General features: G+C 30.0%; 1 protein-coding gene across 1 annotated transcript in view; it reads left to right on the top strand.

Moving 5' to 3' along the window:
- Nucleotides 1–20175, top strand: part of LOC131852055 (cuticlin-1) — an 83397-nt gene that overhangs the window by 11946 nt on the left and 51276 nt on the right. The window contains exon 2 of the mRNA XM_059202647.1: nucleotides 12596–12786. Coding sequence (XP_059058630.1) covers nucleotides 12737–12786 — 50 coding nt within the window. The 5' untranslated portion in view covers nucleotides 12596–12736. The remainder of the gene's footprint in view (nucleotides 1–12595; nucleotides 12787–20175) is intronic.

The raw sequence follows: 20175 nt of genomic DNA on the forward strand, positions 1-20175 counted from the left end.
AATGGAATATTATCCCAGTATGCGTTAACGGTGTACGTTGGCGGTGCACTAGTGGAAGATGATGGGATGAGCATGAAGTCAGGTCTGGAAGTCAGTAAGGCCATCGTAGCGTTCGCCGGTAATTAGCCACGATGGTTAACGAGAAAGGGGGGCTTGGAAAAAGACCTGGCGTAACAGTAGTTAGCAATAGGAGTTACTAATTCGCCTTTATTAACAATTACCTTCTTCCGACGAGCCGTTTATTCTCTAAGGAATTTCTTTTAGATAAATTTTTATTGCGTATGTCCGAAATACAGAAAAGGCGAAAAAGCGACTGAAAAACCACAAAAATAAAAACTAATAAACCTAAATATGTTTAGACCACAACTTGGCAAGTTGCAAACTATGGTATAACTGTTAGGCCCCCTAGTTCGGATCTTCCTTCCTGTAAAACGCTGGGTTTTTAAGATCTAACCAATGCGGCCGAACAAAGGGTAAATAAAAACTGAAACTCATGAATTCATTCCGATACTAAAGCTTCTTATTTAAAATATGTTTCAAATATATTTATTTCTTACAACTTTGCTACTTATTTAATTATCAATGGACAAAGAGTCCTTTAAAATGTCTATCATCTGCGAAGGCCTTAAGCGCATTTACATGGCTTTACTGATATGAAAATTTACGATATTGTTTATTGCCTATTTACTTAAACTAGGAGGTTTTTATTAAAATATTAATCTAAAGTGTATGCTAATAAGGTTTTCAATTGCTTAGGTCAATTTTATTTACAAACTTATTACTAGTCTTAAATGTCTAGCCAACTACCAGGTCAAGTAACTTGACATTTTATGCATAATGTTCTATATATAACTCGGGCATACACTCATTTTTTTTAATTAATACTGGAGTAAGGTTTGTTTGTTTAGGAATTTTCTTGTAAAACTATTTTTTTCTACAGAGTTTTTCATAGAAATAAATTCAAATAAACCTACCTGTCTGATAACAACAACGTATTATTAACTATATTACTATGTAAAATTTAACATAAAAAACGAATTGGTACAAGTATTTCTAGCATAAATAATATTACTTTTTTTCTTTAAATTACCTACATATTCGTGGACCTCTTAACCTAACAATTAAAATATCAAAGTAATGCCAAAAGAAACCAAGTTCATACAAACAGGTGCTTTATTTAACACGTATTGTCAAAATGGAAATATAATTACGACGTATAGAATTGCCTTTGAATAAACAATGCCGAGTGTTGCCAGCTCTAAACTACCGAAAGTCTACTCGCCCAGCGGAGCACAACATTTGAAATTAAAAATGTAACGGCGTGATCTTATAAACAATTGTTCTGATTTTCCATAGAAATTAATGCAACATCGCTCTCATTATCAAGTAGCGCTTTATGAAGTTACATGATGGACAGCAGTGTGCCGTACTGTACTAGTAAATTACGTGTACATTCGAAATTATGGGGAAATTAAAATTTGATATGCGAATAATTCATTGTACGCATGTAAAAAGACTAATTACATATTAGTTATTAAAGAAACAATAAGACATTTCTTTTAATCATAATTTAACGGGACTCTTATTAATACCAATAATATCTAATTATAATTCTTTGTCATAATTAAATTATACATTTTTATTAAATAATACTTTTAATTAAATTTGACCTAAAAACTGAACTAGAAACATTACGTAGTAATATTGGTCATGTATATATTGTAGCAATAGATATTTCTCGAATTCATTAATACATATCAACTGCACGCTTTGTACCCTGTAGTTAGCGGGGCTCAAATCTCTCTATCTCTCCATATAAAAGGAGTACTGTAGATGTACTCGCCTACTAGTAGTATTGTCTGGTGTTACTAAACTATTGAAACCTTTAAAGGAAATAAAACAAAGTATTAATATAAAATAATAAATGATAAAAAATGTATGTTAATAAAATAATAATACTAATATTATGTGACTTTTAAATTTAAATTACTATTGCAACGTTTAGTAAAAACAATATCATGTTTCGAATGTTTCACAAGATAATAAAGAATCAGCTCCTTGTTAATTAAACTTCTAAAATAAGTATTCAAGAATTTTAAGTAAGTCATTCCAGTTTCTTGTTTGTTCTCGCAATTTGTAAACCAAATCGGAATTGTAAATAAGTACTTATTGCAAGTATTGCTCACATTATTGTGTTTTTATACATGACAAGACACACATCAGCTTTTCGGGGACACATGAATTATTTATCCGTATTGGCCGACTACCTAACTGTAAAGAACACAAAGGCTTGATCACGACTGCTATAGAGTTCCAGTATTTAATTGATTATTGACAAGCTTTAAAGCATTAATGTTTAACCAATGTATGCATGTCGTGATGTTCTAGACTTCATGGCAAACGTTTTTCAACGATTTCAATGTGTAATATTACGGAGATTTATATGTATTACTTAATTAATTTACGTAAAGGCGTAAATATTTACTTATTTAAGCTTTAATGCACTTGTACAAATATCTATATTTGTACAAGTGCATTAAAGCTTAGGTACATATAGCAAATATCACCAAGAAATAATTACAAAACTATGATTACTATATTACTTATTTATTAATTTATTTCGAATAACCATCTATATTATGTTAGTAAACTATGACAATAAACTACAATATATATCAACTTAATGTGTTTTAGTTAATTTTCGCAGGTTCGCATCGATATGGTTTATTAGGGGAACCATGATGGTTGATTCCTTAACAACTTCCTATTTCTCTCTGACCTGATTTCATCTTCACCGTTTCTTCCTTTTCTGTACTTCGCTGTCTAGTACCACTAGCCGAGGTACATATCAACATCCTTCATCATCATCATTAGTAAACAAAATTAAAATTACGTATGATAATGAGTAAACGGCACCTTTTAAAATTTTATCTGTGAGATCTTATCAGTGTTATACGACTGTTCGTTTATTCGATCGTCCCCATAACTCTATGTCGACAACTCCATTCACTTTATGTTACTTATAGGGCGTAAACACAATCTATTCAAATCGATTGAATCGATTTATGTTGAGCCACCCACGGGTTTGTTCACCGAACAAGTAACCACAGCAATAAAAAACAAATCTTTCTTTGTTGTATTATTTATGTGAGTATTTATTAGTATTATCTTTAATTAATTAATTATCGCATTCGTAAATCACTGACCAACCCAAAAGTTGACTACTAGAGCATACTTCAACATTAAATTCGTTATATTATACTTAGACGAATTTTTTTTTGTATTTTATTTATTCATTTATTTTAAACATATTATAAATATCTTATTCATACATATAATATTATTATTATACATATAATATTTATTATTGGGATGAGTATTTTTTTAAACGAATTTCAGCTCACGTTCCTTGTTAATATTATATTGGGATGACATACACATGGCATAACTGTTTGTTTAAATAAAATCTAAACCAATATTATAAAAAGAAAATATTTCTTTTTTTACATAAAATACATAATAGAAAATATTATATAATAAATAATAGAAATATTTTATACAATGAATGAACGCAAAACATATTATAAATGTTTCTAATTTTGGATTAGAAAACAGAAAAAAAAAAATGTTACGACTGTCATCAGATGGTCAGAGGCAGAGTCAGAGGCGTTGTCAACGAAGTTGTGGTGATTCATTCATTACGTATATATTTATAAATAAGCAAATAAAACATGTATCTAATTGTCTGATACTTCAATGTAAAATTGTGCAGTACTTTACGGTCCTTATTGCCATGTAACTTGACTCATTACTCTTCGATCTTTATGTATCAGCAACATTGTTAGTGATATTATCGCTATCCCAGTGAAGTGCTTATCGTTATAATGCGATTGCCTATGTAACGATGCTATCAACATCGAATTAAGTTTGTAGAGGAATGAAAACAGACTTGATGGTAAAATGAACCTAAGAACTGGAGTAACATAAGTCGTCGCATATTTCCGAACAAATAATTAACCTAAAAGTAATAGTTTTATGAAATAATTACATCTAGTATAAAAAAAACGTATGTATATAAATCTGTATATATTTGTTAAATTAAATAATTATTCTTTTGCAATAAGACGCACTTATGAATCTTTATGTAATAATAAACAGTTGTATGTAATTTTTATTTATAAGACAATTATAACTTTTAGATAAGTAAATCACATAGTTTAAACCTATTCTGATAGAAATAAAAATGTAAACTCGTTTCATTATGTAAATGAAGGAATGACGCCTAATTTCTTATCTGTAATATTTGAATCAATTAGCGGAAAATTTACTAGTTTTACCCTCCTTTAAACTATAATGTTCTAGAAGTATCGTAAAATTATTCTAATTCTAAATCTCATTAACTTATGATGTAAGTACAGCTAGGATTAGAAGAGCTATAGGTATCACGATTAGTAATGAAGCTAGAACGTGGGCGGTGGACAGTGAAAAATCGACTGTTATTTTGGAAACGTGCACACAAACACACACATCAATATTAATTGTATAATTAATCAATTTCTAATAACATAAATAGAAGGGATTATCTACAGTAGCTTCCTTCCATAACAAAGTAAGAAAAATGTGTTACAATAAATAAAAAAACGTGAAAATTATTATTTACAGCAAATAGGTAACTATTTGCTGTAAATAATAATTTCTCATTGTTTTTTGTGTTTTAGGAACTCTAAAAAACTATTGATGTAATTATAGCCAAATAGAGCAGAGGTTTGTTGATATTGTCAAGATAGTAACCTCTGCTCAATTTGACTATAATTAAGTTTACAACTGTATTTCAAAGTGCGATAGAGAATATATATATATATATATTTATTTGTTTATATATATAAAATAATATTTTTTGTAGATTCATATTCGATAGAGTTCAATATTTTCTATGGAAGTTCAACGATTAATGGATTGACGTAGTTTTATCTAATTCCGTCACAATTAGTATGCGCCCACCTACGTTACTTTAATCTTTCTGGTGCCACTTGTCTCGCTTTCGCTGTCATAAAATATTTTCTTTTAATTAATTTTAAAGAGTTTTATAAAAAAAAAATGTGTAAAGTACTTGAATGTAAGATTTATATATTATAGAAAAGCGTTTTTCATTTAATACATTTTTAATATCCACATGACATTATAAAATGTAAATTTTATTAATCGCTTACGCTTTTGGTAGATTGTTATTTTTTATGAACTGACAGCCACACCTCATGGAAAGTATACTTTCTGTTCAGCTGTTCACATAATCTGACAAATTATTTATATGATGAGAGATTTTGTAGGGTCCAAATTGTCTATAGTCATAATCTAACAGAATATTTATAACATGAGAATTTGTAGAGATTACTATTGTTGGCTCTTATATCATAATCCTACTGATTTCTGGAGTCGAGTAGGTTGATTTACAAGTTATACGCGAAGGGTAATAAAATTACTGTAAGTGTAGGCATAACACTTTAGACCTTAGTAGTGACAATGCTTAAGTGAAGTAGGTACTTGATAATTTTTTGTTATGTTAAGGAATTCGTTTAATTCTTTTACATTCTTACCTAGTCACAATAAGTTAGTTAAGTTTATAGATAGAGATATCTGTTACTTAAATATATAGAAGAGGTACCTATATATATTATATTTGAACGTAAAGCGATGTTTTAACGTAAAGTGTTGATTTCACCAGGTGAAAATTAAACTTATTTGATATTTTCAGTAAGGTTGGTAATCATACAACAATTAACGATATGTTTTATAAGAATTGGTACCGCACTTATGTAATTGAACCCAATTTAAATCTATGTAACCTTCTGTAAATATTCTAAAAAAATAATTGCACAATTTCTCACAAAAATGGTTTACTACATACACCAAACACCAAAAGTTTTAATTGTATATACGGAGAAAACCTTCCAAATGAATGTATTCAAACAATTGTAGTTTATATAGGTATCTTAATAAAATTGTTATATTATAAAATATTTAGTTTGTAGTGACGCAAGTCTGAGGAGAGTGATAAAAATGTTGCGATTCATGAGTGACAGAAGATATGCTAAATGAATAAATTGACGTAACAGAAATTTTTAAAACATTCGTCTGCTCTTTTTTAGGTCTTGGGAAAATTTGGTGATTCAGAATGATTTAATTACGGTAACTGAGTAACTTTAAAGAGTTCTGCAAATAATATTTAATATTTAGTGCTGTTGAGTGGACGTAAAGTACCTCCTACATATGTATTAAGTTTCAACCAAATGGAGTATTTCTGTGTCAACATATCGACTATGTGAATTTTAACAAAATGAATATCATTGACCTTAAAATCAATAGACTATCTCCAAAAAGTTTTTTCTCGAATAGTAATATTAAATATTTTACAAAAAAAACTTATTATACCTACTAGGAAGGCATTGACTCAAAATGGGATCTAAATTAATAATAAAAAATTAAATTGGTTTCCATAAATATATATCCGTACCCTTACAAAAAACTATTGGTATGTTTTATTTCTAATCGTACTTTACTGATTTAGTAAATTTAAAATGTTATTGAAGTATTTGTTTCTTTAGTTATATTTTTCTATTATTAAAAATGTACGTACTATCAAACATTCTATTGAATTTAGCTAACGTTACATCAGTAGTAATATAACGTACGTTAATGGTAATATCATAATGGATGTGGTCAAATGCGGTGGGTTGCGGTGCATTATTTACATTAATGTTGGAAGCTTAGTTAGTATCTTAATGCTTGTAATGCGGTTTGGTAAGGTGCGGTATTATACCATACCATACCATACCATAGAATATATGAGTACTTAAAGACAATACTCTAAATACTTATATATACATATATACTATCGTACCTACCCTAGAGCATTGTAAAATGATCTTTATTTAGATAATTAGGTGGAAACATTCTTTATTTACGATATAGAATTCGATATCGAATATACGATACAAATTCGGACAGAAGACAAAAATCGAGTACGAGACGACTAAACATTTCACTAAAATTTCGATGATGTAATTTTTCTATGTTTATGCCAATTGTTAATTTTATACATATTACTAATATTATAAATGCGACAGTTTGCAGATGTTTGTACCTCTTCACGCAAAAACTACTGGACTCATTTTCATGACACTTTACAGTAACATATGTAACTTGTACATCAGAATACATATAGGCTATAATTTAAAAAGATGGGTGAAATAAATTTCATGTGTGGTGCAGGCGAAGTTGTGCGGGTCGGCTAGTGTAATATTACCTACATTACTTACTTACTCGTATACTCACTGTATTATATTGAGAATCACCTGGCCCCGTATTGATTTGTAAAGATCTTCGAACTCGGTAATTATTGTACATGTAGCCTCGTAATCGATCAACGGTGTATGCCTCTATCATAGAATCGAATAACAGACGTGTGTTTTCAGAAACGATAATACCTACGCGGGGTAGGTTTTTTTTTCAATTATAGTAATTCTTAATTAGTGATGTATATGAAATGAAGTTTATTTGCTTGAAATATGGTGTATAAAAATCTTATGGAAAGTATTATAACTTATAGTAGTTGTATGATTAATTTTCCACTTTTGTAATTATGAAAATTACAATTTTCCAATTATGTTGACATTTAATTCTAGAATTAATTTAGTGTCATATCGTATTAATTTTGTGTTTTGTAATAAAACCATATAATTTGTGTATGTTTCATAATATTCTTGTTTTGTAAATCGATATGAAAATTTCTATCAGATTTTTCATTAAAATTAAATCACTGACATAAAATACTATTTATTTCATATTTCAATTCAGTTACGGTTGAAAATGATTTGATGCATGTATATTATATAATAATTTATGAAGATATCTGACGAAGTGTAGCCTAAATGGCTTGAAGGATTTTAATATATGCACAGTCATTATATTTCTCTTAATCGTGACGACTACCTAGAACTCATATAACATCAGCAGATGCTGTTGACGAAGTTATGGCATCATATAGTTCATTATATGACATTAAACATCGTCCACTGTCATAATTAGCCTCATATATGGATACATTTTATAATTTACCACTGTCCTTTCTCACAACACAGCGCTTTAATTTTATAGTAAACAAGTGTCCCTTAGTAATAAAATCACGTGTATGAAGTAAGTTTTATAAAATCTAGTCCTTTTTTGCTTACGATAGATGTTTATTTAGAAATCTATTCCTGTATACAGAAATTTTACTGAGTAATTTCAATGTTACAGAAATAATTTCGAGTTAGCAATGATGATTCAATCAATTTGGTATTATCACTTTATACTTTTTTATATATAATAATACAATAATTATATTAAAAGATAGTTCTATCTTCCCATTTTATTCTATGACAACTAAGTAGACATGAAATAAATGAACCCAGTGATAGAATGAGTACCGAATTCGTGTCTTACAATTAAACCACGGTTTACTGATGTAGGTCTATTGTCGTCACATATCGTTAAACAGTTTACATTGCATAGCTACTAATACATTGCTTTTTGAAGATTATACTTTTTATTAAGTGTTTATTACGGACTCCGCAGTGTATGATGCAATAATGAGAAATAATTTAGCTCATTAGTTTGCATTGAAAAATTAATATTATTTAATAATGAAACTTTGTTATTGCAATTTATATCGTCGAAATCGACGCGTGATTCTCGTATTAGGCCTAATTATAGGTAGTTACTTTGTTGCATGTAATACAAGACGTTTATACCTATTTACTGATGTAGACATATAATTATTTACGTGTAATAATTTATTTCCAAACTGATTCATTTCCTGTCTATTTTTTCATAATGATTTGTTCAACCTTCGTTAACCAAATATTGTATTTTTTAAAGTAACTAGTTCAAATATATATATTAGGGATTAGTGATCATATATATACTATATTAACAATTGACCTGTATGCTAACTAGCTGCGACCTGGATTTTCTGGTGAAATGAGTCCAAATTTTACTAACATCATGGACATTAAAATAACAAACAGTTTCTAGCTGTGTATGAATACATTATTTGACTTTTATAAATTATAAACAAACTACAAAGAAATATATTATGCGTATAATATCTGAAATAGTTGGACATTAAAATAAAGTTTCTATTAGTCTACTACAAAGAAATGTTTATGCGTATAATATCTGTAGTTAGGAAAAATCACGGGATTATGTTTTACTTATTTTATTGAGTTCCCGATAGTTTATGACTGCGTCAAATTTTATACAGTATATAAAAAAAATTGTAAAGTAATAATACATACAAAAATAGTTTCTAGAAATGAAGTCTGGTATTCATTGGTCGCATATCTGAATAATTATCTTAACCAAATACGGCTGGTGCTAATTGCATTAGATAGGCTTAATATTAATTTGATGTACAGAAATGCAGGCCAGCCTATAAAGATATATATTATATCATATTAAAAAATTAGCCGAACTTTCAAGAAGTGCGTTTATAATATTAGGAACATAATCAAAACCCGTGTTAATGTTATCTGCGCCTTCGCTTATCTTATTCAATCAAATATTGAGGTCCGTTTTGCTACTATGTCTTGAAAAGGTAAAAAACACACATGTACTTTCGCATGTAGAATATTAGTAAGAATATGTATGAATATATGGTTCTAAAACTCACTATTAGTGTTTTGTCAACTATAAATATTTAAGTGCATCATCAACACAGAAGTCAAAAGATAATATTCTAAAACTTAGATCAACGTCATAATTTATGTTCAAACAATTGAATCGATTAACACAGCTTAGTATGATGTAATCTTACCGCCCACGTGCCAATTACAGCCTCATTAACTCTTGATTTTGAAGTATCTCTTATCTCTTTTGTACATAGTTCAGCGCACGTTTAGTTACTAGCTGATCACACTAAGTCATTGTTGTCGCTTCAGTACCAGTAACCACATCATTTCAAACAATGACTAGCTCGCGTTTAATGGGCAAAGCTCGTACAGTGAAAGTAGAAACCGCCATCTCGTTTAATATAGACAATTCTTACTTATTTTTACTTACAATTACACTAGACAGGTGTGTTGGCGTCATTAAAGGGACGAGTCACTGAACTTTAAGAAAAAAAAAGGTTTGTTTACGCCACATGTGTCTCTCCGTTATGATCTTTAGAATCAGTCAACCGATTACTTTACGTACTATTCGTTCCACGATACTTTAATATTTCATTGTACCCAACGATTCTAAATCATGTAAAGAGAATTAAAAAGTATAACTTAGCGGAATTTCTTATTTTAACTTACTGGAGGTAATTGATAAAAATAAACAAGAGTAGGTATCCTTGATACCACTTTATATTTGTCTTTTATAATTTCGAATACAATACAAATATATATATGGTTTTAAAATTTAGAGATTAAAACGAAACAGTTAATCTGTAACGGCAGATATAGTACGGTGATTCGGATAGCTCTCATAAATATCAATTAAGAGGAAATAACTAAAAAATATGAGGTTACTGGACACGTAATATAAATATTTACATACATTTTTTTGGAAATAAATACATAATATACATTCATAGAAATCACCCAGACGAATACAAATGTTTGCATCCTACGTAGAATCATACTATGTGCTAAACCGCTAGGCCACTGAGGATATGCTAATTGTTGTATTTACGACAATGGTATTGAAAACTTTAATAGTTATTATAAACATTATATACATATATCTTACTCAGTACTGATATCATTTCAAAAATTATATTCATAAAATCTATTTGCATTCAGAAGAAACTTTTACATTCAAAGAACTTTTTAGATGTAGAGGGAATTTGGAAATTTGCTTCTTAGTACATTTAATAGACACTACTCTTTACAGTAAAATAAGTAGACATTTATGTTTCAACTAATATTCATTCATGAACTTGAAAGTCATATTAGCTATGCGTGGATCAGGTTTAAACTGGTAACCTCTAACTGGTTTGGAATTCAACGAAAGCTACCAACTGATAATAATGCGTCTCTTATTGTCGTTTTCATATAAAACTGCTTTTTTGCCTTTCTAATAATATCTAAATTGAGTATATATTTCAAGCCCTCCAATAAATGAAAATAAATAAAAATGATTACGTCATTTCTTTTAAATTAAGAATACATCCACCGACCTTTATTAATATCTGATAATGGGTGTTTTTAATATTGGTATGTATACAATACAATACTGACATTTAGATGATAATAATTGTACTGGAATTCTAACGGCAGATGTTCCTAAAGGAACTAAAACCTCGCGATCATAGGATCCCACGCAAACAAAACCACAGACATAATAATAGTACAATTTCAGTACGCAAACAGTCGTCGCAACGTCATCATGTCAGAGGGCGGTGGTTAACGGTACCTAGTAATTACCTACTTACCAACTTGAACATACAAAAATGCGTGAATGGTCCATTGTTGTGCCTTGAGACTACTGACCTCACACATAAGGGCTTAGTAGTAGTATAGTAGTTATATATGCTAGTTGGCATTGCTATGTGATTACGTTGTTGAAAGTAGCTTAATTAGCTTTTTTAGAGGCAATTAAAAGTTATGTTGAGAACTACATGTTTTATTAGAAAAAATGTAATTTGTAAAGGAGTTATTGCACTGTCGTAATCATGGGGTCATATTACGCATATGCATAGAGTGAAATATGTCTATTAACACAGACAAAATATTGTGAAACTTTTATAGATATCGCAAGCAATGATCCAAATTTTCGGTATCATTGATTCTGAATCACGTCCAAGGTTCAGCAAAATTTCTCTTAGCTATATTACTATCAAGATCCATACAAAAACGGTATCATTTGAAGGTTTCTTAGTACCATCGGCTAAGGTAAACAAATAATTACAAATCGAGATCAAGAATCGCGATGCAATCTCCTTTTGATTTGACTGAATCATGATCAGGTACTTGTAGAATCATAGGCGATGGTACTGTAGTTTGATTTACCGTCGCTACTTCCACAATGGCAGTTCATTGTGAACATTAAGTTTTATAAAAAGAGGTTTAATGTTTTTGTTTATACTTACACTAAACTTTGATATGGAACCCTAGAAAAATACATTAATTAGCGAAGATGTAGCATAACACACTTAAAACGTATTCAAATTGCAAATGTCCTTCATTTAAAGTTCAGTTAAGCTAGAGGCATCTTTTTTATATTTTTGAATGAAATTGTTATTTTTTCTTATTTCTGAAACAAATATTTAAAAGAAAATATTAAATAAATGTTATGAAATTTCATGTCGAAATTGTATTCTTTTTTTAATATTAACATTATTTATTTGTATTTAATTATGTCTATGCTTGAATTAAAAATAATAATCATTGACCATCAACTGATATGTTATTATAGTACAGCAATTAAAAAATATATACTGTATAAAAACACAAAATCTTGTTTAGAGGATTTAAAAATATCCGATATAGGTATATTATATGTATACAAGTAGTAATAGAAATAATAAAATGTTCTGTATTGGCACTAAAATTTTATTATATTGTTGCAGATAAACTATCATCTCTAAGTGCAGTGTGACAAGTTAAAAAAAAGATTATGTGCGGCATGCACACGTCGATCTACAGCGGGAATCGAAGGTGACAATTGTGTTGTGACATATGTACATACGCATGTTAGTGTTCGGTGAATAATGATCGTTTGGAGAACGAAGAATACTAGTCGTCGGAAATACGGTGGCTGGTGAGTTTTGATACATTTTTATGTAATATTTTTATTTCTATTATTCTTCAGCATAGAACTATACAATAAATGAATTTGCTGTATATATAGTAAAATGATTATTTATATTTACACTGTCGTGTTCAGTGTATACACATACACACATTAATAGAAGCGCTATGAGTCGCTCATAAAACAAATACGAACAATGACATTAGTGAATAAAGTCCAAAGACACATACCTGATTTTTAAAATCAAATCAAATAATATCTTTATTCAGATAGTTATATTACAGTCAAATTTACCGTCATACTGAACTAACGGATGAAGATGATAGAGTAAAGGAGAAGACGATATAATTTTTAAATGAGCGTGGTCATGATTACATAAATATAGATTCATTATTAAATTTTAATTATAGAGAATATCGTTACCACCAACATATGCCATTGAATTTTTGTCAAAAGGTAATAATCTGGCCATGGAAATAGTGGCCGTAACCCGAACATCACTTTGTCCTGATGTTATAACTATTTGCCGCTTTATGAGCTTGTGTGTATTTCTATATACATTACTTTACTCAAATTATGTTGAATTACCTAATAGATATATTACTTGCCTGTACCGATTACTGTATTTTTTTCATAGATTTTTTTACATTTTACGATCAACAGGTGTGCTCTATTTTAACTACTGACTCACTTCCTCGATGTTGTTTAATTAAAATAGGAGCGGGTTAGCAAAAACTAAATTCGACCGAACCGTTGTTTTAAACAAGTGATGTAATATTTTGTAATTTATTAGCGGAAAATATTAAGATCACAGATCACAATGTATCGCCTTTGTCGTATCTTTTTTGCAAATCGTTGAAAACATCTAGGTATTTGAATGTATGAATGTTTCAATACCTAACTTGTAAATTGAACGCTAGACTATTAAAAACAATAATTACTGTATTTGTATATAGTATGTTAGAGAAAATAAAAAAAATATCAATATATTTATTGTAATTTTACCCTCGCTAAATAAACTAAGAAATTTGTGTAGTAAAAACATATAATACATAAGTAGGACATTTTTAAAACTATCTGTCTATCACAACGCTATATTAGAGAAGAGAAATATGTAATATAATTTGAAAATTTTACCGTCTCATAAATTTCACGTAAAAGCAGACGATTCCGATAACATAGACAATTACCCTTAATTTTTATTACTAAATTTAATTAACAGTTAATTATCAATTCATAAAGTTGTCTATAGTTTACTTTCGTATAATAATTATATTACACTAATACCATACTGGGGAGAAGGTATAATTTATAACTTAATTAAATAAAACGCCTGCAGCCATATAAGATCATTTGTTACCGCCGTCTATAGAGGTACGCTCTGCTTTTTATTTATGAGAAATATTAATAAAATATACATTTATATTGCACGAAATTATCAGTAAATAGATCTGAAAATAATACTAGCTATACGTAAGTATTATAAATTTTCCAAAATATGTAACTTGAAGCTTTTTAAACACTTTTTTGATTATATAAATGTCGCGGCTCTGTTTTTAATCGGATAGTTTTCAATTCTATTTTTGTACCACATTACGATAGAAACCTTCCAAGTTAACAAATTAACAAATATTCAGTGTGTATACAACCAAAGATCCATATTAAACATGGAAATATTAATTTTTGACGCTCACCATTGTTATTAGTTTAACAAGTAAGAAAGTAAGTGGAGATCGATTTAACATGGTAAGATGGTACATTGCTGATAATGGGATCACTAGTCTCCATTACTAACAATCCCCTTTACCCCAGTGACCTCATTGTAAGAATTGTGTCTGGTCGACCTGAACGTCCCACCTGGAAACCATCGTGATTTATTCCTAATGAATTTGGGATTCATCTTCATTCTATCACCTTACATTAGTGCCAGCGTATACCGTTAGCGGAGGCAGGTGCACTATTCCATTGTCATACAAAAAAGCTTCACAGAGCTACGGTAGTAAACTTTCTTAATTAATACACTGATAGTGCCTAATATGTACATATCTTTTATTGATTTACAGTAAAACAAACATGAGTAGACAAACGTTATACTAGACTATTGAGTAAATAGTCCGGTATTTTGTAAACCGTACACTGTGTTTGCATTTCAAATATTGAACATGGCTTCTTGTTAACTTTTTAATTCGATACTTTGTTTGTTGTCGTTTGTTTGACCGCAGTCGTTATGGCCTGAATATTTAATACATATTTATTCGGGGTACGGTTTCGGAACAGATATATTTTATTTCACTAAAAAAACCCCGTCTACCAATACTTACAACCATATTGATTACAGAAAGAATCATCAAATTCAGTTCGGTTTTTATTTAGAATATCCACAAACATTTCAGTGTAATTGAGAATCTCTATTTTTTGAAGTAGTTTGAAGACAATTTCTAAAGAATGTTTAATACATACAACTTAAAAAAGACTTTAAACTAACTTCAGTATGTTATTGTAATAAATTAAAATAAAAAATACGCTATTTCGGATTTTAACTAAAGCATCGGTATACACTGTAAGTTATTTAATTGTTTTCATTTAAGAGTAGTTACCCCCCTTAAGTTTTGCAATTAGGGTTGTTACGTACTTACATAGTAAGTAACAACATTAATTGCAAAATATTGTTAAAGTATACATCATTAAAACTGAATTTATTTAAGATTTAAGTTCCATATTTGTCATAAATATCATAATATTTTATATGTATTTATTACCATTAAACTACTGTAATCATTCGTTTTCAAGTCGTAATTAGTATTTGCATTAAAAAACACAATTTGTCAATTACATAAGTATATATTATAACTTATATAATTTTATGTTGCGAGTGTATCATCTTATTCTTTATAAAAAAAGTACCAGCAGGCATAAAAATGATCAAAATCATTGCGTCGGCATTTCATATCTCCAAACAGTTATCACTCGGTGTGTAACGAATCGAAAAGACATCTTGGATTATTGTACGACTTAATTCATATAAAAGATCATTAATAATATGATTTTCGCATGCAATGTTACATTAATGAGAATTTAAGAGGAAAGTACATTGTACATTGTGCATATTAATATTATAAATGAGATAGTGTGTCTGTATGTTTGTTTGTTTGTATGTGACGGAGATAGACGATATATCTAACAAAAAAGCGGAAGAAGTTGTGGAAATAAATTAGTAAAATAGCGGCTGATAATTTTATTTGTAGATATTATTAACAGCAATTTCATGCCACATTCATGATTGTTCTAATTATCAATGCTATAATATATATGATTATTGTGCATATATCTGTTACCTTTTCACTTCTAAATGGGACACAGAATGGATATAAGTTATCATTTATTTATATTTAGAAAAAGCAGTCAAAATTGTGAGTAATGGCTAGTAATATAATAAATGTAATAGTAACCAATAATGTTTCGCAGATACATATCTAAATAAATAACTGATTCTAATTCATAGCAGAAACTATAATATTATTCCTGCTATATTCTGTACTTCATTAGACAGCAAAAATAAGTTTGAATATAATAAATTCATGTAACTGACAAGAAAATTGACATTTGTACTACCGAATATCTCACCTAGCAACCAACTGCTCATAACTGGTCTCACACATTATGCAGTCTCTCTAAAATATGCCGCTGGCCACGGCCCAAGTAAATTTGATTGATGGAATCGACCCACATTCCGTTGTCGACTTTAATAATTCAAGGAAGAAGTTAAAAAGTGGTTTCGGGAATTTGGGGGTTCTGTGATAATGCGTAATGTGATTTTGAAAGATCGCACAGTTGCCTGTGTGTTTTAATGACATTTGAACATGTGTTTAATATATTCGTGTAAGATTTTTGTAAACTAAGCAGTCTGTCTTATTGGTAACTACTAAACAACTGGAATATACAGAAATATCAATACATACACTTACACATTTCTGTAAATAGACATAAAAATAGCCAAAACACAAACAAATATACATGAGTAAAATTGTAGTGTTTGTTTGGTATTTATGAAAATACAAATGTTTGTATGCTGCCGGTAGAGAAGACCAAGTCAACGGAGTTTAAGCCAGGACTTTTGACTTTAGCATAAAATTTTACTATTTCTCTACTTTTTGTTTGTACGATGTTGATAACTGCATCTTTAGCTTGAATAAAGAAAGAAAATTGGAACTGCTAGTGTTTGGTGTGAAGTGTACTATAAGTGCAATATTAGCAATTATAATATTAATTTTACTAAAGTTGTGTCCAAAATGATTATCTTTTATAACTGTTTTGAAATTAACATATCTACTATGAAGAAATTACAATAGAATTATCTAAAGCTTTATTAAGAAATAAAGTCGACTGCCGAACCCTACATCTGGCTGTGCCGTTTGCGGCGCGCCCGCAGGCTTTCAAAGGATCACCGTGTTTTCGATAAGGTTGTCTCTCTGCCCTCCAAGCCACTGATAAATACACTTTATCATATAGCCTTTACACTTTATGGTTTTAGTAAGCACACGTTATTAATCGTCCGTATGAACGTACAGACACATGTTATTATGACCAGCGCATGCATAAATGGAAGTGTTTTGAATGTAAATATATTGGTTATAAAAAGCCATTAACGTTCTACTGTTGAGAACGAGTCTTTCTATATATTTATTTACGACTGTTATCCCAGATAGGGTAGTCAATAGCCAACATGTGGCAATGCAACACTTGATATTTCGATACTTGATAGGTAGGTAGGTAGGTGGCAGAATACCCCTGCCTCACAGTTCAATTTGGTTTGGTTAGATATTAGGATATCCATAGCACGATTTCTCGCACCGTACAAACTTTTGTATTTATGAGTATAATGGCTTATATCTGTCTGGATCTGGTCTGAGCTTCTATGTCCATTATGCGTGTATTTACAAAAAAAGTGCCTAAGTATTTATATCAGTTGTCTAGTACCTATAACATAACTCTGCTTAACTTGGGACTAGATGGCACTGTGTGAATTATCCATGGATATCATAATTGTTATTACAGCCCTTACTAGAATAAAAAAAATAGTAGATATTCCTTTGCAAATGTAATCATGAAAGTAAATTATGTGCAGTGTGAAATGCAATGATAATGAGGGCATAAGTATTAGGGGAAATCGGTTCAATACCGCGAGTTAATCAAGCGAGCTGCGTGTGAGACTCTCCACATGCAAGTATAATAACGCACTTTCATTTTGTGAAAAATCACACTTTTTGCTTTGTCTAGGCATCAATCTCATTCACTGCTATGGTAACAGAATGCCTACTAGTACTATGTTAATAGGTTATATGTAGGGTCAGTCGTAGGGTATACCATCCCGAAAATATTTGTCTTCATTTTATCTGAGTTTTTTCGAAACGAAGCGAAATACCTCAAAAAATAAATAGTAAATATTTTTTAAAATCTTCATACAATTTGCGTGATCACTTGACCAATTTAGTATGAAAAGTTGAAAATTTAAGTTTAAGTTGTTTTCTACTCGTTTTTTCGGTAAATTATGTGGTTTAGCTTTATGAGTATTCTATGCCTTTTGGCTTGGTATGCCTATTATGATTAATCCCATACGTTTTGCAATATTATTATCGAAATTTAAAATACTTTAAGAGCTTGAAAATACACTGGACTTTTTTTGACGATTTTTTTGACAATCGGTTTTACTTTAATTTACAATGATTCTTTTTTCAAAGACATAGACTATGTTACGTATCTATTCGCCGAACTAATAGAAGCTACCGTGTACAGTAGGTATGTGGACTAATATATGGGTAGTTCAACCTACCGGATCTTCCGTCATTAGTATTTACACTGACAGAGAAACATGCAATACAAGACTGATGCTGAACAAACCTTCTAACATTTCTAATTATACCGACGCGTAATACTATACATCAAGTAATGAGGGAGTAACGAAAGCAGGGCAAGGAGACGTTACATATATATTCAGTATAGTTATTTGAGAAGATAATCTTAAAGAGTGCCATGTTCATAATGCAAAAGAATTTTTAATTTCTCAAATTGGCAAGCAGTAAGAAATAGATAAAAGTTCCTGTAAATTATCTTCAAATTAGTATTGAGATGCCCTATAAATTGTAATATCGCAATTAGCCATTAGCAAAGTTAAGTAGTTCCTAATTATTCCTAAGAGACGAAAAATAACGCATATGGCTTATGCTTACTGAGTACACCCTTTGGATGTCATTTTTCTAAAGACATTCGGAGGCATTTAGAAATACGTATTATAATGATGTTAAAACGGAAAAACACTATTAGTCGTAAACTGATTATCTATTGGTTGCTAAATCCTTTCTTAGGGTAATTTTTCAGTCTAGTTATATTTCAACCGTTATTAATTGTTCTATCGGTTTCGTTTTTTGATTAAAACAGTGGCATATTTACTGTAGATTAGAATTATTGATAGGAGGAAATACAAAATAAATATATATCTACATGGCTGTTTTCCAGAATGGGATAGTCAGAGGCAGTGATAACTATGGACGGCGAGGTGAACGTAACACTTGATTTTAAATTAAACTTGAGATATATGGGCGATGTGTGGGCACGTCGTAATGTACATAATATATATTTGAAACTAACATGGTAGTGGCGACCTCACCGCGGTCTCAATAGTCAGGACTCACTCAGATGTATAATTTGAAACATAAAGCTTCAGTGTGGCCAGATTTGTACTCGTTACCTTTCTGACAAAAGTCTAAGCAGTAGCCACTAGGCCACAGTGCTCTCACTATAAACAAATGATGTACTTCTACACATCACACACATGACAGCTGTCATGGAAAGTATTCGAGTAACCCCTGCCGAGTAAACGGTGTTCCAACGATAATTACTGTACTACGAATGTTAAAATTCTTGAAAAGTCATTTTACTGTATACTGTGATCAACTTAAGGTTGAATTTGGCTAGATTCCCATTGTGTCGGTGCTATTGCTGTCAAATAAAAGTCAATTATGTCATTATGTTGACAGGCTTGCCGGCGGAGTGTTAGTGATAGGAAGCCCCGTGGTGTAAATTTTTCGCTATTTTATTGATGAAAAAGACTACAAATGACTAGTCATTTTAGTATTGGGAATAACAGTATTAACAGTATTAACCATTTCTTATTTTTATAAATACTTTATTTCGTACAATAGCAGTCTGTTGTTGTTGCAGAATCTTAATAATATTATAAACGTGGAAGTTTGCGAGTATGGATCGATAGATGGGTGGATGCTCCTCTTTCACTCATAAGCTACTGAACGGATTTTGATGATACTTTAGTAATATAACTTATACATTAGGATATAAATTTCATGCAGGTGAAACCGTGGGCCTAGTTAATAATAACATTAG

Source organism: Achroia grisella, unplaced genomic scaffold (genome assembly GCF_030625045.1).
Source record: "Achroia grisella isolate CSIRO2021 unplaced genomic scaffold, CSIRO_AGI_Agris_v1 utg821, whole genome shotgun sequence".
NCBI lineage: Eukaryota > Metazoa > Arthropoda > Insecta > Lepidoptera > Pyralidae > Achroia > Achroia grisella.